Below are 22959 nucleotides of genomic sequence, written 5' to 3'. Positions count from 1 at the left end.
GACGGAGTCACGGTGGGGGGCGGCGGCTTCGTGTGGCGTGCGGCGTGAGAGGTCTGTGGAGCAAAATGGAGATCGGCCGTCGGCGTGACTCGTGAGAGGCTGAGAGTGAGAGCACTGAGTATGTGAGTGTGAGCTGTGTCGTCCCCACTGAGGTAAGTGGGAAGTTTCATCAAAACGGCGTCGTTCCCATAAATGGGAACGACGCCGTTCCGTTTTACTTGCACAAATATTCCAGCTGCAAAACGACGTCGTTTTGCAGTTGGATTATTTTTTTTAAAAAAAATCGGAAGTCGGAATTCGGAAGTCGGAACCAACTTGGTACCGATTCCGATTCAGACTTCTGAATCGGAATCGAAAGTCTTCCGATTCTGATTCCGAGTTTCGAATATTCCAACTCCGCTGGAGTCGGAATCGGAGCGAAAATCGGTCGGAATCGGAAGTCTCAGAATTTTGAACACCCCTGTAGCAAAGACAGGATGGGAAATGTGCAAAAGCACCAACAGCATCTGGAAAAATCTCCTATCAAAGAAATATCTGATTTCAAACTCATTCAAAGACACGATTTCAAAGGCCACCGACTCACACTTCTGGAAAGGACTCCTCAATACCAAATCTTTGCTGGCAGAAGGTCAGTGCTTTAAAATAACTAATGGTTTGTCTATAAGTGTCTGGTCCGATCCCTGGATACCTACAGTGGAAGGCTTCAAACTTACCCCCATTAACCACACAATAGACGCCTCAAATGTAATGAAAGTTTCTGAGCTGATTTCTCATACCAATGGCCTTTGGAATCTATCCATCCTTAGATCTCTTTTCAAGCAGGATAGTATAAATGAGATTTTAAAAATTCCTTTGACTCAGTCGAATCAAGGCCCAGACACTCTCATCTGGACTAAAACACATAATGGGATCTTCTCAGTCAAAACTGCCCATCATCTAGCATCCAGTATTGCCTCCCATCTGCCTCTCAGGGATCTGAATCCAAATATCTAGTGGAATAAAACATGGAACCTAAAAATCCATGACAGACACAAACTTCTCCTATGAAAAATCATTTGGGATATTTTGCCAACGAGAGAGCGACTCAAAAGTTTCATCCCATCATTAACTTCCATAAACTGTCCTCTCTGTGACGAAGCGGAAGAGACACTGCTACACCTCTTCATAGCCTGCCCAATCTCAAGAATTCTCTGGAGTCAAAGTAAATGGCCCCTTAACCTCACTTCCTTGGGTTTATCTTCTATAAAGGACTGGATACAGTTTATTTTATTCCCCAAGATGAAACTGAGATTAACTACTGAAGAAGAGCATCCTTTCAGGATATTTGCGGCATTGATTTTAGATTTTATATGGAGACTCAAAAACGAAAAGATTCACAACCAGAAAGATATTTCACAGCAAAAAATTTCTCAACAGCTGAATCTCTCCTATGAAGGAAATATGCATGCTTGGGGGGGAAAATTCAGCATTCTCTCACAAAAAACATGGCAAAACCCCCCACCAAATCATATATGCATTTCGTTCGATGCAGAAGTCAGAAACTCTTTCTCAGTAGCCGCGACGATTACCAGAAATTCAAAATGAGAGATATTAGACATATGCACTGAGAAGAACCTCTCCACAACTCCTCTAATAGAGGAAGCTCTAGCGGCAAATTTAGCCCTCAAAATGGCAGAAGCAATCAACTTTCCTCGGATTTCTTTAATTGGAGATTCTCAACTGGTTATTTCCTCTATCTCAAAAGATGAGGAGTCTTGGCAAATATCTTTCATCTCGAACGACATAGCAAGATCTTTAGCTACCCATACAGCTTCCACAAAATAGATCGATCTCAAAATCGTCTTGCGCATTTCATAGCGCAATGGGCCACTACAAACGATTTGTTTGGTAGCACACCTTTAAATTTTATTCCTCCTTATATTTTACTTTTGGATAGCGGAAAAGACCCCCCTTGATGCTTTGTATTTAGTTTTTAATTTTATTTATATAAGCATGCTTGAAGAGATAATAAAAAAATAATAATTAATTAATTAATTAATAGTTTTTAATTTTATTTATATAAGCATGCTTGAAGAGATAATAAAAAAATAATAATTAATTAATTAATTAATTAATTAATGCCCTTTGGTCCTAGGCTGCCTTGTAGACGTAACAGATTACAATAGGGTATCTATCAAAAAAAAAAAAAAGATTACAATAGGGTAGCAGTACGGCTACAGCGGTATAGCTGGTAGCTTAGTTATAGTGTGTGTTTTTATTTTTAATCTTTTTTATATATTTTTTTTAATATTTTGAAATAATTTTTAAAAATTCATAATATTATTAAAAAAATTCTTACTTGATAATTATGCAAAAGAAAAAAAAGGCCAGAGGCGGCCTAAACATTTCCCAATTACAACATGTCGTCATGCGCGCACGATGAGCTCTACGTACCCTTGAGATTCCTGACAAGTGGTGCCACGTATGCCATGTCTCACTCGAACAGATGGCACAAATTTACGACTGCTTTGCCAGCACTTCCTTTCTTGTATATATATTTAATATATTCGTTTAAGGTAATATAGATAATGGATGGAATAATGTTACGTATAATTTTTATTTAAAAAATGTTTTAAATAATTTTATTTTTAAAAATTATTTTAAATTACAATAATATTCTTCTCAAATTGCAATAATTTTTATTTAATAAAATATATCTATAGGTTTGTATACACAATTCTTATTTAAGAACTGCAAATAAAATTTCATTTATAGATGATATATAGATTAAAAAGATTTTTTTTCATAATTAGTTATATCCATGAGAAGTGCCAGATTTATACTAAGATTTTATCAAAATATATAGCGTGATAATTAAATTTGCTTTAGAATAAAAAGATATTTTATAATTTGATGAATTGCATCAAATTATCATGTTAGATTGTAAATTTGCTTTATAAAATTTATGTGTAGCTCAAACATTTCTCTATATATATTAGTGACATAATATATATATATATATAGATCAATTGCTATAGATATAAAGAAAACCCATAAACTATCGTGATTTTATAAAATATGTTAGATCTACTTTATAATAAAAGTAATTTTACGTGCAATCTAATGTATTACATCAAGTCAATTTATTTACAGGTTTGCTTTTGTGTAATCCTTAATTTGTAACTAAAATATTTTCCATATATATATATATATATAAACTGATACACACGCACACTAAGGTCTCGAGCCCTTTTTATCATCATCATCATCATCATCAAGAGCACATTTTAATATATATTGTTTCAGTTTCTCTGCTTCTCCTACGCTGTCATGATGATGATGACCTAAAACGAAAATTCATCATCTTACAGTAATATAGAATAACGGAGATGAAATATGTATGAACGTAAGGGTTGATCAGTTTCAATCTACGTGACATGGCCGTAAACACAGAAATTGAAAGGATAATGCTGCGTACGTATACGAGAGATCATGCATGCATGCAAATGATCAGGTCCAAAATCCAAATGTCTCTGAAGATCAAAAGCAAGTTTGATAATTCTAGCTATTATTCGATCTATTGAGCTCAAGAATGCTGGACAAATTATAAAATTTAAAATTTAAAAGAAAAAATTGATTATACGTAAAATTGTAAATATATTATTTAATTAAGCTGACACTTCAACAATTTTTTTTTTTTTTTTGAAATAGACTTCAATTCATTACTGAATGAAGTAAGTTACAACTGTGATCAATAATCACGGGTAACAAGTTCTGATTACAAACCAACTACCTATCGGTTGTACGCTTCCCCGTACACAATTTTCATTGCACCGGACTATGTCTAAAACTTCTAAACTCTCCAATGACGACACCATACTGAGATGCAAGACTGATAAACAGAAATGTCCATCTCGGCTCGTCTGCGAGAAAAACAACACAAACCATCCTCATCCTCTAAAAGAGAAGAGGAACTATCACACCTTCACCCTCTATAAGAGGAGAGGACTCACAACCCCTATCCTCAAAAGATGATAGGTATTTACCTATTTTAAAAAAATTAAAACTAAAATAAAAGCAACCATAACAGATATTGAAAAAACAAAAACTATTAAGCCACTATGCCTTATGCCGTATGCCCCTTTCTGCACACAGATCTATCAGCTACATCACGCACAGGTAGCCTACACCACGCTGTTCTTGCACAATGAATCCTGACAACTAGCGAACCGAAACCAAGCCACCACCTACACAAGGGTTTCTCAAACCGTCGCCAGCCTTACACCACCAAAACCATCCTTACACCACTTTGGCTAGACTAAACGGAAACAGAGACGAAACCAATCGAGCCGCCAAGAGGCTTATTCCGGACACCCAAACCAAAAACCATATGTAGCAGATCTAAACAAACAAAACAAAAACAAAGATTTCTGTTGCAGATCTAAACAACCAAAACGAAAATGATTTCCGGCCATCATCCTAAGGAGTGACCGCCATGAGTTATACCCGGACTCCACCTCAAAACCCCTTTAAAATCTCCATGCAACTCGGCATACAACCCAAAAAAACACCCTCTATTTTCCATGGTTAAAACAGAGATCCTATACCCGCGGGAAACACCCCAAACCAACATGCAAAAATTCATCTGCAGGAGCAAATCACCCGAATCAACTCACACCAACATCCAAACAGAGATCTCCAAAAACCAGAAAGAAACAAACCGAAAGCAGAAAAGTAGAAAAAAATCAACCATCGTTTGACTGCATGAAGCCATCTGCCGTGAGCTGCGCCCGAGATCCACCCCGAAGAAGCTTTATCCCCTCCATGCATCTCGGTATGCGTCCCCAAAAATCCTCTATTTTCCATGGAAAAATAGAGTTCTATACCCCGTAGACAAGCACCCCAGCCAACATGTTAAATCCATCTCCATGAGCAAGCTCCATGACCAGCCCACGCCTTAAACCTCAAAACTGTCCCCTCAAAAGACCAAAAACAACTGGTCAAGAATATCTGCCATTCGGAGCCGAAAACCTTCACCTCCACCATGGAATCTATCTCCGCCAAGCCGAGTGATTTGTTAAGGAAAAGGACTCAGTAACAAACGGCTGGTCATCAATTTCTCAATGGATATCAACACAGCCAAACAACTTTTATTCTCAAAGGAAAGTGTTAACTCAAAACAGAAAACGAAAACGATGGAGGGAGGGAGGAGCCGAAGCTCCCTCAAACGGCTTTCCCTGAACTTTTCTAGAGAGAATGGAGAGTTTCTCTCACTAGGGTTTTCATCAACTTTATAAGAATTGACACTTCAGCAACTTTGTCTATAGAATTACTGTTTTATCAAAATATATATTGTAAATTAAGGCTTGTCACGGGATCAAATTCTCTCTTAATTTTACCGTGACCAAATACCCCCTAAACAAAATAATTACGATCGGCTTCAAAAGAGAAAAACAACATCAGAAATGCCACCAGCCTCTTCAACCCAAGGAAGATTCAAGGCAAGTTTGCCGCCAGCAAACCACTCAAAAGCAACCTCAGCACCATTCAGGTGGCTTTTCTTTGGAGACCTACTTGAGTAGGATAAGAATTTCCCACCACCCTTCACTTTGATCTTAACATTCATCTCAGTTCCGGACTTAATATATTCCAATTCTTGCAGGGAACCTCCATTATTGAACATGTTTGTTAGCCCAATTGGAGCAAATTTGAGGGTGGGGCCGAGCTTCTCAACAGGCACAAAGCTGAAAATCTCGAACGTAGATGGTTGGATGGTGACTTGAATTGCATCAGATTTGGGGGTCGTTAAGTGCAGCTCTTCAGCCTCACTGAGGTAGACTGCATGCTCTTCAGCCTCCCCCATCTGGGCTGCTTCTATCTTTTGGTCCCATTCGATGTCACGGACATGCACCGAACAGGACGTTGGTTTGTAGCACTCAGAGTAGCCTTTGATCCTCTGCTCCTTGGGATCCCAACCAGCCCCTTGGCAGTTAAATGCCCCAATCACACCTCCATACTGCAGAAAATGAAACAAAAAAGAGTTAAAAAAAAGTAGCGGGAAAGAAGGATAAACAATATGAGTTTTAAGTGAAAAAACATATAAAACACTTGGGAAAACATGTTATAAAATTAAATGGAAAAAAAAAATGAAACGTTTCAACCCAGAAAAGCAATTGTCTGAAAAGGAGTGCATATAGAGGATAACCGGTAACCTTGTTGAAGTTCCAAATCTTGAGAATGGTCTTTTGGTCAAATAAAGGGTTCTTGAAGAGGCAGTCTCTAGTTGGGAGGGCAAAATACTGGCACTTGGGAATGGTACCATCAGGGTAGACAAGCTTCTTGATGAGATCAAAATCGTGACCGCCCACAGAATCACTCACGTAAACTGGACCACCACAGATGGCCCTTGATCCTGCATGGAATTTGGCACACAGATGGTCTGATTGGAACATGTCCCAATCAGGTTGTATGATTTGCCCCATCCACATGCTGTTATAGGCACAGTGAATCATATGTACCCCCTGTAGCCAATAAACTCCCATTGGATCTCCATTTGGATCTTGAAACCAGAAATCATCTCCTGGGATAACAAAAAGAAAAGGAGTAAATCAACCCACATACATGTCCAAGTCAAGAATATAGTGTGGTTAAAAAGAAACTGTATAGACAAGTGAAAAAAACAAGAACTCTTTGGTTGGAATTTCCTACCTACTCTTCCCATAGAAATTTGATCTGTCCCAAGGAAGAAGAAGTCATTGCATTGCTGCATGCTAGATATGAGTCCACTTCCTTTGAAGTTCTTGGACAGAGAACTTGAAAGCCCCTTGTAATAGGCCTTTGCAAGATCTACCCGGCCTCCAAATTCGTCTGATATATACTCAAGAGTCTGGATTGGAAACAAATTAATTAATAGATTTAAGGAAAAGTAATATGGAAAATAGAAAGTTGGGGTTGTGCAGAAAACTTACATGAATGACATCAACTTTTACTCCTGTAATCCCAACATTGGCAAGGTAGGAATGCATTGAGTCGTAGAAATCCCCTGCTTGATCAGGATGAACAAGCCCGATCCCACCTTCAACGATTTTCACCACGGCAAGATCGGTCATAGTCCCATCTAGGCCAGGAGAGACTTTGCAGGGAACGACCTTGGAATTTAGATGGGTTGCACCAGGCTTAACACCACCCCAGGCACCACAAAGAGCGTGCCACACATAAATATCATCCAAACCTTTGAACTTTGCCCTCAAGTCCCTTGTGAAAGCCTTCATTCCATAGTTTTCAGCCGTACAAGAACAGCTCCTACAGCCTAGGCCCGAACTACTGCTTTCTTCTCCACCAAACATTGCATCCAACTCTTGTTTGAAACTTTTGATTTTCCCTTCATACTCTGACAAATCAGTGACTCCAGACTGGATGGCCTTGTCACGATCCTTCTCAGCGTGCTCAAGCTCGATTGCCTTCGAGATCAGCATCTTTGGCTTCGTTGGATCAAATGAAGGAGCATCAGGACCCAACATGGAACCCCCAATGTATTTTCTGAACTTCTCGCATTCATCAAGCCTGTGAAGCCTGGCAGTCATTTGAGTCCCACCGAGAACAAGATTTTTCGTATCCTCATTTGGGTTCTCACCGTCTATATTGATGCTTTGCCAGCCATCATCAATGATGAGAAACCGTGGGGAGACACCACCCTCTACAAATTCATTCACTCCGTGCCACACACCAACGGGTTCTACGGTTAAGTAGAAAGCATCCCAAGTGCACCAACCAAATTTGTCAACAAGATTTGGGGATGTTTTCTCTTCCAAGAGCCTAAAGGTATTGAGATGGACTCTAAGAGCACCATAGGCCTCTTTCATTAAGTTGTAGGGGTTGTCAGAGGCATGAACATAAGCAATTGCATCAAAATTCGATGCTTTCACTTGGGTAGAACCACTCTCAGCACAAATCATGACATTCCCATCAGTGCCAGGATGAAGAGCTGACCTAAAAGAGCCTTCGATGATGGGTATGATAATGACATAAGACCTTATTTCAGGGACATCTAAGAGCACCCATTGGGTCTCCATTTGTAAGTCTGACCCAGAATTCCCCACCCACATGGTTGACCACCACGTTTTGAACCTAAAGATGCTCAGAAAATCTCTACCAGTGAACCTACCCAATGAGTTCATCAACCTATCTGAGGGCTCATCCTTCCGGAATCCGAGAAATCCACCCTTGTGAGAATGGGAAAGGACGCGCTCGAGTAATGGAAATGGAGCATCAGGGGATTGACTGATTGAAGAAAAGAGACTGAAAGAGACATTGGTAGGAACGTCAGTGAGCAAAGTCGCACCTTTGACACTAAACTTCCCATTAGACAAGTCAAAAAATTTCTCCAAATCCTTCCCTGATGGGACGCTAAAGATTGAATTAACGGGGTCGTTAGGGGGTGCCATGTGCAAAGGATTTCAGAGGAAACCAGAGACAAAGCAGAGGAAAAAGAAAAAAATAAAAAACAGAGGAATAACAGAGGAGGACAAAGCGAATTAACGACTTATAAAACTAAAAAGAACACAAACCCTTGAGAAAACTTCGGTTTTGAAGTGGAAGACAGAGACTCGTAACTAGGTTTATATTGGAGAAATGGATCAGTGACTTTAGAACAAAATCAAAACTACTTAAGGCAACTGTATCAAACTTTGAAAAATACTTAATGACTTTGATCACGTAGAACTATAATCTTTCTAATAAAACCGGAATGCTCAATCTTTGTTACGGTGTAGTAGAGTTTGACAAGATGGGAACAGAATGGGAAACCTCCTAATATTTCTATGCAGTTCAGAATATACAGTTTTAGATACACTGAGACGTATTTGGAAACTATGAAAATAGAGAGATCACGCAAATCACACTAAATGGAAGATGGGAAGAATCAGCCAACTCGACAGAGAGAGCTTAAGGAGTTGTTGGGTTGCACTGAAGAAATGAGAACGCTATGCACGTATATATAGGCAGGAAACTGAAAAGGGTGGCGTGAAAAAATTGGATACAAAATAGAATCAAAGCAGCAGCCAAGAGTCACAAGGTAAAGGAGGTTTCCAGATAAGAAGGTTTTGGGCGGTTCTTTATGTCTTGCTTTTAGGTTTAGCGGCAACGAAACCTTCCTCTACGTAATACAACCCACATGGTTTTTAATTTTTTCTAGTTTTTTTTTTTAATTATTTTAAGAGAGAGAGAAAACCAACCAGTCCACAAATGTAGTTGAAGTGTTGCATCCGGGAAACACTGATAACAGAAGAATTTAACAACGTGATGAGTTGAAAAAAGGTTCGTTCATGGATGTATATGCATATGCCAGTAGGAGGGCAGACCGGCAGAGTCTTGGCCCCTAATCGAGAAGATCAGACCGACGAAATAGAAAAAGGTGAGGGAGGAGATCCCGTTTGGAAATTTGCTTGTATATCTTGAATATTTAAAGGAAATTTCAGAATTATTTGTTTTGAGAAATTTTAGAAATATAATATTTATAATATTAATTCCGTATAGGTCATGATCTTTTTGCTTAATGAGCAAGTTTAAGACCTTCATTTAATTTTTTTATTATATAAAGATCCTTAGGGGGTTATACCAAAAATATCTTTATTTATTTATTTTATTTTTGAAAAGATCCCAAAAAGATCTTGGGTTCGTTGAATCAATGCATTTAGTGATATGAAATGCCTAATAAATGTGTTTTTAGAGGAAAACAGATTAAGTTCATTAGGGATTAACAAATAGTACTGTTGGATTGATGAATAATATTAGATTTAGTCGTGGAGTACACAAGCACCACACAATTATTTTAAAAAACAGTAGAGTTTATTATTAAAAAATTAATTTTTTTATATATATCTCATATCTATTCATTTTTTAAAAAAAATATTATACAACGCTTGTGTTTGCGTGCTCACGACTGTAAATATTATTTTTTTAGATTAAATAAAAAAGAATTAAACTTCTTTTTTAATTTTTTTTTAAATTTATTTCCCAGGCATTTTTCTTTTAGTTATCACCGTCCCAATGACCTCAGGCCCTTTTTTACTCCAGGAATAAATAAATAAATGGGATTGTAGAATTTCTAATTCAGTGGCAGATTAGTCTACCTTGCCCCCACTCATGTTAAGCAGTAGAATAAAGCCTAAGGCTAAAACCTTGATCACAAGTAATCTCTAGGTGGGGTTCTTAAACTATTGGAAAAAATAAAAATTAAAAAAAAAAAAAAAAAAAAAAAAAAAAAAAAAAAAGAAAGAAAGAAAGGAGGACATTCTTGAACGGTTGAACCACTTGCTTCTACAATATTCCCACTCCAAGGAAGCTGAATTCGAATAGTGTATGCAACTAAAGGTATGGAGGCTAAAAGAGGATTCTATCATAAGAAAGAGGATTCTATTATATGATATGAGGACAAAAAGAAGAGCTATGGGGTTGATAAAGGTATAAAGTAAGCAACCTTTATAATGATCCAAAAGAACAAGAGAGGATCATTTCCTCTTCTTTTTTAATTACCTTCTTTTAGTCAATTTGTGTGATACTACAAATTCTCCACGATATCCAAATGACACCCTCCTTTTCCTGTGTGGTATATTCGATCCCTTTTCCTCACTTGAGAGAGAGAGAGAGAGAGAGAGAGAGAGAGAGAGAGAATTCCCTTTTCAACATCTCTTAGAACTTAGGCATCTCTAGTTTTTTTTTTTTTTTGTTCTCTATTGTTTTGTCCTTACAGCTAGAAGAATTAGGAAGGCTAGTTCAAGTAAGTACCAGCTTGATATGCATTGATGTATTTATAATGATCTTTACAGATTTGAATACAGAGATAAGATAAAATATTTGAAATACAAAATTAAAGATTACAACAACTGACAAACTGTAATTCCTAGATTCTCTGCATAGCTTTCGAAACTGATTGAAGTTGATCTCTAGAATCAGATTCTGTTATGCAGTGTTTATCTTGTCTAACATCCCCCCTCAAGTTGATGGGGAGAGAGCACAGCATCAACTTGTCTCGAAGTAGTAAGAAACGTGAAGAGGAGAGGCCCTTGGTGAATATGTCTGATGGCTGATCATAAGTAGAGATATAATGAGCTTGTAAATCTTTGTTTAAAATCTTCTCACGGATGAAGTGGTAATCTACTTCAATGTGTTTCGTCCTAGCATGAAACACAGGGTTGGAAGATAGAGCAAGAGCTCCAATGTTGTCAACCCATAGGCATGGAGCAGATGTTAATGGAATTTGTAGCTCATGGAATAGCATTCGCAGCCAATATAACTCAGCTACTGTGATAGCCATGGATCTGTACTCAGCTTCAGTACTAGATCTAGCTACAACAGGTTGCTTCTTTGCAGCCCATGAAATCAAGCATGGACCAAGGTATATAGCATAGCCTGTTACTGATTTACGATCGTCGGGGCTACCAGCCCAATCAGAATCACAAAAACCATGGAGTTGTAGAGAACCCTTTGTGAAATGAAGACCAAACTGAAGTGTCCCCTTAAGATACCTTAAGACCCGTTTAGCAGCAGTGAGATGAATTGTGGTTGGACAATGCAAAAATTGGCAGAGTTGGTTGACACTATAAGAGATATCTGGTCGAGTCAATGTAAGGTATTGCAAAGCACCAACCACGGTTCGATATTCTGTAGGGTCAGGCAGAGGTTCACCAGAAAATTTGGAGAGTTTACTACCTGTACAGCAAGGAGTTGATGCAGGTTTGGCACCTGCCATCTTGGTTCGATGAAGTAGATCTGTCACATATTTGCCTTGATGAAGATGAAGACCATCAGGGGTGTGTGTGACTTGAATGCCCAAGAAAAAGGAGAGTGCACCAAGATCTTTGACTGCAAATTCATGGCTCAAAGTAGAAACAAGTTGAGAAACAGCAGCAGAAGAGTTACTTGTAACTATGATATCATCCACGTAAATAAGGACATGAATGCATATATTATGCTGATGAAAAGTGAACAAAGAAGTGTCAACACTTGAACCAATAAATCCAAGTTCCAATAATGCTTGTGAGAGACGCATGAACCAGGCCCTAGGGGCTTGTTTGAGCCCATATAAAGATTTCTGAAGTTTGCAGACATATTCTGGATGCTGAGGATCTTCAAACCCTTTAGGCTGTTCCATAAAAACTTCCTCTTCAAGAAATCCATGTAGGAAGGCATTAGATATGTCCAGTTGTCGAATGGTCCAGTTGTAGTGTACAGCAAGAGCTAAAACCAGTCTAATAGTTGCTGGTTTAATGACGGGACTGAAGGTCTTAGTGAAATCAATGCCATTTTCTTGATCAAATCCTTTTGCCACAAGCCTTGCTTTGTACCTGTCAATGGAGCCATCAGATTTTTGTTTAAGTTTAAAAACCCATTTGTTCCTCACTACTTTCTTAGCTGCAGGGCGTGGACATAAAGTCCATGTGTTGTTGGTTAAAAGAGCTTTGAATTCAGCCTGCATAGCATCACACCAATTCTTATCTTTCACTGCTTGGGAGTAAGTTTTTGGTTCTAGAGGAAGAGTAATGGTTGACAAAGCTTGAAGAGGGTGTTTAGTAGAGTAAAAGAGTTTGTAATCAGGAAACTGTTTGGGTTTTAAAGAGTTTGTTTGTGACCTAGTAACCATACGGGAAGGTAAGGAGATAGTAGATTCTATAGATGGAGGTAGAGAAGCAGGTGCTGTAGATGTAGTGGAATTAGTAGGAGAATTAGATGAGGTCAAAGAATTAGGTGAGTGATCTAATGGGGACCCAAAAGGAGAGTCAGATTCTGTTGTGATCACTGCAGTAGATTGATTGTAAGGAGCATGAGTAACAGCATTGGAAGGGATAGAAAGATCAATAGAAGAACTAAAGGTGGGAAGAGACAAACCTGTAGTAGTGGAAAGTGTGGAACCAGGAGTAGCACCCTCTGCAGTCCGAGTGAGCATGTCTTGTGCAGCAAAATCGAGTTCATCAAACACCACATGTCTTGAGATATAGACACGACCAGAATGAGGGTCCAAGCAACGATAGCCCTTTTGATTAGCACTATATCCTAGGAAAATACACTTTTTACTACGGTAATGTAGTTTATGAGTGTTATATGGGCGAAGAAGGGGGTAGCAAGTGCAACCAAAAGTTTTAAGATCTGAGTAAGTTGGTTGTGTATGGAACAACTTGAAATATGGAGAAGTATTGGCAAGAACTGGAGTAGGAAGCCGATTGATGAGATAGGTGGCAGTTAAAAAGGCATCAACCCAATACTTGGATGGGAGTTTAGATTGTGCAAGAAGAGACAAACCAGTCTCAGTGATATGCCTGTGCTTTCTTTCAGAGATCCCATTTTGTTCAGATGTATATGGACAGGTTAGACGATGGAGGATACCATGTGTTTCAAGGAATGTTTTGAATGAGGTTGAAGTATATTCTCCTCCATTGTCAGTTTGGAACTTTTTTATTTTGCAAGAGAATAAGTTTTCAACCAAACACTTGAATTTAATAAAGCACATAGTAACATCTGATTTGTGATGCAAAGGAAAGAGCCATGCAAAGCGAGAGAAATCATCAATAAAAATTACATAGAATTTGCACCCACTTATAGAAGAAATAGGGGAGGTCCACAAATCTGAATGGATTAATTCCAAAGGAGATGTAGACCTACTAGTTGACTCACGAAATGGAAGTGTGTGACTCTTGGCCACTTGACAAGATTCACAAAGTTTAGTTAACCTAGAGGGACCTGAGAGAGATAACATAGAACTAGTAACTAATTGATGAAGAACAGGTGCAGAGGGATGGCCCAATCTTGAGTGCCAAACTTGGATTGGTGCTTTGACTCCTAGCAATGCAGTAAAAGAGGGAGGAGAGACAGGCCTTGTGGAGGTTTTATTGAACAGAAAATGCTGCAAATAAATGGGATACAAGCCAGCTTCACTCGGTCCTTGGAGGAGTGTCTCCTGGGTCTGCAAGTCCTTAACAATAAAAGAAGAGGCAGTAAGTACAAAATAATAATTGTTATCTTGACAGAAATTCTGAATGGATAATAAGTTAGAAGAAGCATGAGGACATCTTAAAATATTCTGGAGTAGAAATTTGGACTTAGAAGAGGAAAAGAAGGAAGAACCAGTGTGTGTGATATGCAAACCTCCTCCATTGCCAACTTTTACTTTGTCTGCACCCTGATATGGCTGCTGTTGTATTGTTAAGTTGTCAAGATCAGCTGTTATGTGGTTTGTTGCCCCACTATCCAAACACCATGGCTGTTCAACCTCCTGAGAAACATTGAACTGGGCTGCTAGTGCTGCAAGCTGAGATGGAGGATGGCGGCCTTGGTATGAGAAATTCATACGATGATAACAATCTAATGCTTGGTGACTTGATTTTCCACATATCTGACAAGGTTGTCGATTTGTAGAAAACAGTCCTTGATTGGTAGAAGACTTGGAACCTTGCTGATTGGGTGGTGTTGAAGAGTTGTTGGAAGGTTTGCCTTGTGGGTGAGAGTAGTTTTGCTGTGGGAAAAACTTCTTCTTATTGAACTGCTGCTGCTTTGGCTTCTGTGTGAAGAAAACAATGTTGCTGTCTGTTGCAACATGCTTGGTTTGTGATTCAATGAGTTGCTCATAATTAAGCAATTCAGCTTGAAAATCATCAAAGCTGATAGAAGTATCACGAGTTGCAAAATTCAATGAAGTAATAAATGGATGATAAGTATGATTGAGACCTCCCACTATATAAGAAATCAAATCCTCTTCATCTACTGGTTTGCCAACAGCAGCAAGTTGGTCAGACCAGCTCTTAGCTGTTAATAAGTAGTCAGAGCAGCTTCGAGATCCTTAGTGCAAAGTTTGAAGCTGCCTCTTGAGATGAGAGATTCGAGATCGAGAGTGCGGAGCAAAACGATTTGCCAAAGTGGTCCAGACTTGGCGAGATGTGTTAAGTCCAAAAACTGTGGACAGAACCTTCTAAGATAAAGTGGCATTCAACCATGCCAAAATAAACTGATCCTTTTTCTGCCATAACAGATAGGCAGGGTTGAGATCAGATGTGGACTTCCCGGTATCATCAATAATAAACTGGGAAGGACAGGGTTCTGAGCCATCAACAATGCTCAAGAGATCATGACTACGCAATACAGGAATAAATTGAGTAGTCCAATTTAGGTAGTTGGATCCATCGAGTTTGACAGAAACTAATGGGGTAATATTAGGTAGAACAAATGTAGTGGAGGAAGGACTTGGAAAGGCCATATAGGATCGGATGGGGTGAGCCAGAATGCTCTGATACCAAGCTAGAAGAATTAGGAAGGCTGGTTCAAGTAAGTACCAGCTTGATATGCATTGATGTATTTATAATGATCTTTACAGATTTGAATACAGAGATAAGATAAAATATTTGAAATACAAAATTAAAGGTTACAACAACTGGATAATATACAAACTGTAATTCCTAGATTCTCTGCATAGCTTTCGAAACTGATTGAAGTTGATCTCTAGAATCAGATTCTGTTATGCATTGTTTATCTTGTCTAACACTTACTTCCAAATGGGAGAATATTATCGGAGGATGGTTCGATTGTGAGGCTAGAAGCTTGTTAAAGGAAGTTCAAACTTCAAAGCAAGCAAGAAAATCCTTATCATATTAATCACTTATTATTTAAGGCTAATCCAAGTCTAGTGTACCATCATCTATGAAAAATGTAAGACCTATAAGAGAATTTCAATAAACTAATATGTTTTAGATATACTTCCTTATATTGTGAAATTATTTTTTTATTATAGATAAATTTGATGCATCACATCTAAATGTCAATTTGTAAATTTCACACTTTCTATAAAATTTAATTTTGTAGTTAGCTCTATAGGTCTAGCCCTATTACATACAAATGTTGTATCTAATTACGATAAGAACTCTTAAGGATGATATATATATTTGGTTGAATATCACTGCATACATTACAAGTTGCGAAAATACAAAGCTCAGAACGCGCGGGCGTGAGAGAGAGAGAGAGAGAGATTCTTTTTTCTTTTTCTTTTTTCTAAAAATTTACACAAAATACAGTGTACAAAGATGTTTCAAGGCATACAAAAAAAAGCAACATGCTACAAGGGGAGTGCCTGCAAATTGGTGATATGATCCAACTTTGCACCATCAGGATGTATTCTATCATCGTGAAGAACAAGCACATTCAAAGTGCCAGATTCTTTTAACCAGGCAGCCGCTACAGATCCTGTTGATATAAACCTACCCATGTTACATTTAGTAACATGGAATGGTGCACCCATCCCCGCAAGGAGTGCCTCAATGGCCCGTCTCAGTGTGCCATCACCAACTACTTTGCTGTGTTTACCCCATCCCGTCAAAATGCTGTGAGAGACAAGCATACAATTTAAATCCTCAATCATAAGGCTAACTAAGCAATTAACAATCTCAAAAGTTTAAAAATCCATACCTTAGTAACTTTGGCAACTCGTGGCCTTCAAACACAACAGAGCGTATATTGAGCAGCCATGCATGAACCATTGCCCGTGCTGCCCCAGAAGACATTAGATGCAAATCTAAACACGAATTAGACCAAACACTCTCCCATACATTCCGGCGCTTCCCTTCAAGCACAACCAGTTGGGCCCCTTTTTTCTGATTATACAAAATCCCACAATAACATTATAAAGTTAGGACTGCAATTTTATACATAGACTGCATGAACAACCTTGCACAAGCACGACCTGTCCAAGCAGCAAGTGAGTACGAAAATTAACCGCAATCACTGGAAAGAAGGGGGGCCAGGTGGAGCGAGAGAGAGAGAGCATCAATGACTAAAATTTACCTGACCAAAGTGCCATAGCATATCAGTGAGAGCATTATAAAAGGCAGATGCAGTTGAAGAGTCCATCAACTTAACTTCATCAAACAGAGACTGAGCTTCAACCCATAGGTTTTCCTCATACCCCATAAGAAGTCCATGGGCCACACCATACACCTGATTATCAAATAACCGTAGTTCCTCCAATAATACTGAGGCATCTTCAAATGAATTATACCTACTGCATCCAGAGGCAATTGCATTCAAGAGGTTAGCTATATATATATTATTCTAAGAGAGAGTTGAAATTAGCATAAGACAATAGTCACAACATAGCCAAAGACCTTCCCTATCCACGAAACCGGGTATCTCAAATTACTAACTGACTACAGCCATAGGTACTTTTGAAGGATGGATAAGTCTCGTAACAACCCATAGACACAGAGTGAGAGAGTAGTATTCATCTTCCCACCATGTGATGAAGGCACTTTTTTTTTTTTTGATAGGTAACCATGTGATGAAGGCACATTCATGCAGTTTCATCCCCTTGTTTAGCTTCTACTTTCTAGACTTACAAGTAGCAAATGAGCAAACGATGCAAGTCAAAAACTACATCTGGGATTTGCGTTTGCAGTTGAATTCGAACTTAGTACCTTTGTTTTTCTTTTTTCTTTTTTCCTGTTGGGGAAGGAAATTTCAGAAAATCCCATATCTGAACGACTCAATTTTCCTCACAGAAAGAAGTTATTGTCCAAGCCATACACCTAAGGTCCTCGGACTCATCCATGAATTGCTCCATAACTACTACGACTGTTTAAAACTTTCATGTTCAGATGCACAGTAAGTCGTGGTGCATTGAAATATGCTACTGCCCAAAGTTAGAAAATGCAACATACGGAAGTCTAAAACAAGTTTAACGTATCAAGACCTACTTAAAGCATTCATACACCTGAGGTCCTCGGACTGATGGATGAATTGCCCCATGACTCGGTCACCGAAAGAAGCATGGCCTAGAGTTAGACAGTATCACAAACTCCAAGCACAATTCAATGCACCATGATTGTCTCACTCTAGTAATTTAAAAATCGAATATTGCGAGATTTAGAAAAAAAAAAATTGCTAAACTCACCGACATTTATTTTCATATTTTATAAAATTTGCTTCCTTCAGTTTGTTCAGATCAAGCGGTATTTAAGCCAGTATCATATTTGTGACTTTGATGATCTTCATGCAACAAGGGATATAGTAAATAATGAAAAGCCTCATGAAAGAAAAAAGTACCTGCAAGCATTTAATATAGCCGAAAAGGTGACAACATTTGGCTTAATTTCTAGCTGGTGCATCTTCCGAAAGATTCCCAAGATGCACAAGATCTCTTGCCTGACCCTCTTATCTTTCTTTCTGCAAACTTCTTTTTCAGCAGCCAGCTGCCCAAACATCTTAATGATTTGATTATTCCCCTCATGTCCAACCTCTGATTCAATGGCATCCTCAATAATTATGGAGGATGGAGATTCAATATACCGCTTGCCAGCTGCAGCAGCAGTATCAACTGAGCATTCTGCAGCTGCAGATCTACCAATGGCATCAATAATGGAATTGAAAGTGACAACATTAGGCTTGATCCCTTCCTTTGTCATCTCATCTAGCAAAGAAATGGCAGACTCCACCGAACCATTTTTGCACAGAGCATCAATAAGTGCACTATAAAGAACAACATCGGCTTTCAACCCTGCCCGCTTAAACTCTCTAAAGACCTCCATTGCCTCCCTGTACAAACCACCTTTCGATAACACATCAATCAATGTTGAATAGGTTAACAAATTAGGTGAAACGTGTTCTGCTTTCATCTCTTTAAACATTCTTCTAACTTCATCATACTTCCCCAGCTTCCCATAACCACCCAGAAGAGCATTATAAGTTACAACATCCTTCTTTATCCCACAATTCTCCATCTCCCTGCAAACATTCAAAGCCTCCTCAAACCTACCGAGCTTCGCATAAATTGAAAGCAAAGTGTTATATGAAACCCTATCCAAACGAGTACCCAAAAATCTCATTTCATTAAATAATCCCAGCGCCTCTTCCAATCTACCAGCCCTAGCATAACCGTCAACCATAGTACTATAAGTCACCACATTAGGCAAGATATTCTTTGCTGGCATTTCCGACATAATCTCAACCGCCAAATCCATCTGCCCACCTTTACACACAGCATCCAAAAGCGTATTGTATGTAACTGTATCCTGATCAATCCCTCTTTCCAGCATTTCAGTAACCAAGTTCCGAGCCACCTCCCACAACCCCCCTCTACTACAAACCGCAAGAAGCGAGTTATATGTAATTCGATCTGGCTGCACCCCATTTCTCAACATCTCGTTAAAAATCTGCACCACCCTGCTAAACTCCACTCCCCCTTTTCCACACGCATCAATCACAGCATTATATGTAACCAAGTTAGGCAAGAACCCCAACTTTTTCATCTGCTCGAAAACCAGTATAGCCTCATCACAGCATCCATTCCTCCCATACGCACTAATCAAAGCTGAATAAGCATAAACTGTGTTCCCATACCCCTCATTCCTTCCTGTCTCGAAAACCATTCTAGCAAGCTCAACTTTTCCTAGCCTGCCAAGAACGCTAATCATAGAACTCGCTAATTTCCCCTGTTCATTCCTTCTCCTCTCTCTTCTCACAGCAAACTCGAAACACCGAACCGCTTTCGAGCAATCCCCTCTATTGCCTAACTCTCTAAGTAAGAAATTATAGTCACCAGAACCAGAAAGCTTGGACTCAAAATTAAGTAGCACATATTCAAGTCCTTTGTCATCCTCATTACCTAATTGGATCAAGTGTGTGAGAGCCTCCTCAGCAAAGGAGGTGTGGCGGGAGCCCATGGAGGAGGCCTTTGGCCTGCCAAGATGCATCTTAGAGACGAAGCGGGTTGATCGGCGGCCCGAGAAGTCCGCGGAGAGCACGGGTTTCTGGGGGCAGAGAGAGGCAAAGGTAGAGTTCTGGGCGGGGGTAGCACAGGGTTTTGGTGCATTGCGAGATGAGGGTGAAGGAGAAGGTGAAGGTGAAGGTGAAGGTGAAGGCACAGGCTTTGTGAGAGAGACCTTGTGTGCGGGGGCAGAAGCGGCGGCGGCGGAGGCAGCGGTATTGGTCCAATAGTGGCGGTTTTGGTGTTGGCCTTTCAGGTTGTGGTTTTGGTATGGTTTGTTGGCCGTGATTGAACACTGTGGTGGCGTAGAAGCCATTGATTCAAATAAAACTACTCCCACACAAAATAAAAATATATATGGAGAGAGAGAGAGAGAGAGAGAGAGAGAGAGAGAGAGAGATTTGCAGAGAAAAATGTGATCTTTGAGTTATTGCAGAGAGGGCTTTTGGTAGGGTTTGGATGAAGCGGAGGAGACGAGGCGGCCGTTTTGGATAGATAAGATTTTTGAGAGAGCGCGCGTAGGTTGGGCAGTGTGACGGACTCAGGTGAGCAGAGTCGTGGGGGTCGTTGTAGTTTTACAAGATTCAGACATTGAAATATGAAGTTTTCTCTTGTCTTTTTCTTGCTGGATCCTACGGGGACCCACAATTTTAGTGAATGTACTAAGCTAACTTTGGACGGTCCAGATGGAATCTTACATGTAGCAGTTGTTGTCTGTGTCGCGATTACTGTAATTCAACGTTCTGATTACAGTTTAAATAATTAAAGAGAAGCACTAGGCTATATTTTTTTAAAATAAAAAGAAAAGAATTTTCATAATTTCAACTAATGTTACGGCCTTCAGCTATTGCAAAAGCCACAATACAAGGATTTAAATAGTCTATATCAAAAATTTCTTTACTCAAAATATTGTTTTTTTGAAAAAATATAATTGCAAGTATAATTGTACACTAATCTATGCATCAATATAATGTGATTGGTCAAAAAGTAGATTTTATTAAAAACAATATTAATTTAAATTTTAAGTATGAATAAATCAGTATTGGTACACAGATTAATGCGTAACTATATTTGTATGTAGCAAAATTCCTATTTTTTTGACTAGCTGATATGAAGAGAAGCATTAGGCTAGACATGCCCGTGCGCCCATCATTTATTGTATACTGCACGAATAGTCCGTCGGATCACTGTCATTACGTTCACGTATACTGTCTTACCGCCTTTATTTTTTTTTTAAATCAATAATTTTATTAAAAAAATATTTTAATCATAAATAAATTATATAAAAATAAATTCCTAAACTTATATGATTTGATATATCAAATTATAAACAAAACAGATTTAATAAATTCTATAAAATTACGTGAGTTTATAAATTTATTTTATAAAAAAATTTTATGTTTATAGTAATTTTTTTTATTAAATAAAAACAAGTATTTAAGAGTGGTCTAGTTGGACAAAAACTCCGATGCAATAATTGCAATGCAAATATAAAACAAAAAAATAATAATCCAATTTGATAGCTAATGATAGAGAGAAGAACTAAACAAAGTAATCGTGGTTCAATCGATAGACAATTTCGATTGCAATTTAAAATTACTATAAAAAAAAATAGCATTACTATCCATCATGGTAAAAATCTCCATATCTTCTTCTTCTAGACTCATAGTCAGGAAAATCACTAACATCATCAAATAATTAGAATAAGATGATTTAGATAGATGGAGACGCAATAATGACATCCATTGTGGTGTTAAAAGCGTTCTCAATAGATTTTTAATCTTATCATTTATGATACATCATTAAAATTCATTTTTTTTATTTTATATATTAACTTTTACAATATGTCATCTATCAATTTATTTATTTTTTCTTTATATTATTTAAATATTATATTTTTTAATTTTTGTATTCATTCCAAATATGTTCTCTAATTATCAATTATATCCTCATATCTTTTATATTTGTAATATCTCTCCAAAAACAATGTCATATAATTATGTCATATTTTAAATTAATTCAAATTTATAAGCTAAGACAAAATATAAATTAATTAAAAAAAAGAATAGGTTATACAATAAAAATATTCTCAAAGCATATACAATGGGGTTCTTGCACGTCTACAATGATATACAAACCGATTGGAGTCATATGCTTGCTTTTATATATATATATAAACCGACTAAAATCACCCCAGCCAACACAACAGCCCATAGCATAGCAAGAAACATTCAAACATGCTTGCTTTTATATATATATATGCAAGAACCCAGAGGAAAGCGTGGGAACGAGAGAGAAGGCCTGAAATGAAAATAGGGGACTTGGAAAAAATAGGGAAAAGCAACAACTGAGGAGAGAGAAATGAATTTAAAATATTTACAACCATGAACAGTTTCTTTAACATTTAGCGAAAGTACTGTAACAAAGTGTAAAGTAAAGATGAAATAAAAGATCCATTAGAAGTCACTTTTGCATAAATTTTTTTATATTTTAAAGGCAATTGCATTTTACAGCATCCATTGCTCTTAAGTATGTAGGTGTGGCGCACAAGTGAATATGTGCCATTGAGGGCTAAATCTAAAAATGAGAAATTTAGCATGCCACTTGTAGTCGATGGAGGCTAGAATACACGGGGAAGTATGAAACTACACAATCTAGATAGCGCATAAAGCTCATAAATAGATCTTTTGGATGCACTTCTATATTTTGAATATTGGCGACCAGTGAACGTGGTGCATGTGATGATTAGTTGGCCAAACAAAGAGAAATCAAGCATTTTTTAGGAGAAAGAGAGAGGGAGGGAGCGCCACCTCCGGGGCGGAAAACGGGGTGGAGAGTAGCTTGGAATTTTCATAGAGAGAGAGAGAGAAAGAGATCTGTTTTCTTTATTTGCAATGCATTGTCATGTTCAGATTTATAAGAAAGAAAAGGTTCACGTTATATTATTCATATTGCACTTTCAATATTAAATGTTACAAATTTTCATAATTTTTAAATGTTACAAATTTTCAATAATTTTTAAAATATTTCTATCCATCTACTTACTAAATAAAAACATGAGCATTTTCGAAAGCAGAATTGTGTTTATTTCCAATCTATGAGGAATAAGTTAATCTTCTTCCAACCATCGCCATCGTTATCTCATAGAATAAAAATAGTGTTAATCTTTTCCTTAAATGGGCGGACAGATTAATAAAATCACAAATGAAAAAACTGTTTCAAGTTAGACCACTGGTGCTTTT

The 22959-nt window shown here is 38.0% G+C and overlaps 2 protein-coding genes across 4 annotated transcripts; both read right to left on the bottom strand.

Annotated features, from left to right (window-relative positions):
* Nucleotides 1–5286: 5286 nt before the first annotated feature.
* Nucleotides 5287–9375, bottom strand: LOC122316944 (stachyose synthase-like). Its single transcript, XM_043133812.1, has 4 exons — nucleotides 6948–9375; nucleotides 6688–6865; nucleotides 6192–6559; nucleotides 5287–5995 (listed from the first exon to the last, which is right to left on the bottom strand). The coding sequence occupies exons 1-4, from the start codon at nucleotides 8421–8423 to the stop codon at nucleotides 5420–5422; spliced, it is 2598 nt and encodes an 865-aa protein (XP_042989746.1). The 5' UTR covers nucleotides 8424–9375; the 3' UTR covers nucleotides 5287–5419.
* A 6493-nt stretch (nucleotides 9376–15868) lies between these two features.
* On the bottom strand, nucleotides 15869–20298 carry LOC122316472 (pentatricopeptide repeat-containing protein At2g31400, chloroplastic-like). Of its 3 annotated transcripts, none has more exons than XM_043133003.1 (4): nucleotides 18058–20296; nucleotides 16801–17017; nucleotides 16426–16610; nucleotides 15869–16340 (listed from the first exon to the last, which is right to left on the bottom strand). In XM_043133003.1, the coding sequence occupies exons 1-4, from the start codon at nucleotides 20031–20033 to the stop codon at nucleotides 16076–16078; spliced, it is 2643 nt and encodes an 880-aa protein (XP_042988937.1). In that variant the 5' UTR covers nucleotides 20034–20296; the 3' UTR covers nucleotides 15869–16075. The 3 variants fall into 3 exon arrangements, with proteins under 3 accessions (XP_042988937.1, XP_042988938.1, XP_042988939.1); XM_043133004.1 differs by having other exon boundaries at nucleotides 16801–17014; XM_043133005.1 differs by lacking the exon at nucleotides 15869–16340 and having other exon boundaries at nucleotides 16562–16699; nucleotides 18058–20298.
* Nucleotides 20299–22959: the final 2661 nt, after the last annotated feature.

This window comes from Carya illinoinensis, chromosome 7 (assembly GCF_018687715.1).
Source record: "Carya illinoinensis cultivar Pawnee chromosome 7, C.illinoinensisPawnee_v1, whole genome shotgun sequence".
Lineage (NCBI taxonomy): Eukaryota > Viridiplantae > Streptophyta > Magnoliopsida > Fagales > Juglandaceae > Carya > Carya illinoinensis.
This window is presented reverse-complemented; position numbering and strand designations above follow the sequence as displayed.

Coding starts and splice junctions, on each gene's coding strand:
- LOC122316944 (XM_043133812.1), bottom strand. CDS start 8,423: ATGGCACCCCCTAACGACCCCGTTAATTCAATCTTTAGCGTCCCATCA. Junction 6,866..6,947: donor TAAAAGTTGATGTCATTCAT/GTAAGTTTTCTG, acceptor TTTCCAATCCAG/ACTCTTGAGTATATATCAGA. Junction 6,560..6,687: donor AATTTCTATGGGAAGAGTAG/GTAGGAAATTCC, acceptor TTGTTATCCCAG/GAGATGATTTCTGGTTTCAA.
- LOC122316472 (XM_043133003.1), bottom strand. CDS start 20,033: ATGGCTTCTACGCCACCACAGTGTTCAATCACGGCCAACAAACCATAC. Junction 17,018..18,057: donor GCTATATTAAATGCTTGCAG/GTACTTTTTTCT, acceptor CTCTGGATGCAG/TAGGTATAATTCATTTGAAG. Junction 16,611..16,800: donor TGCTATGGCACTTTGGTCAG/GTAAATTTTAGT, acceptor TTGTATAATCAG/AAAAAAGGGGCCCAACTGGT.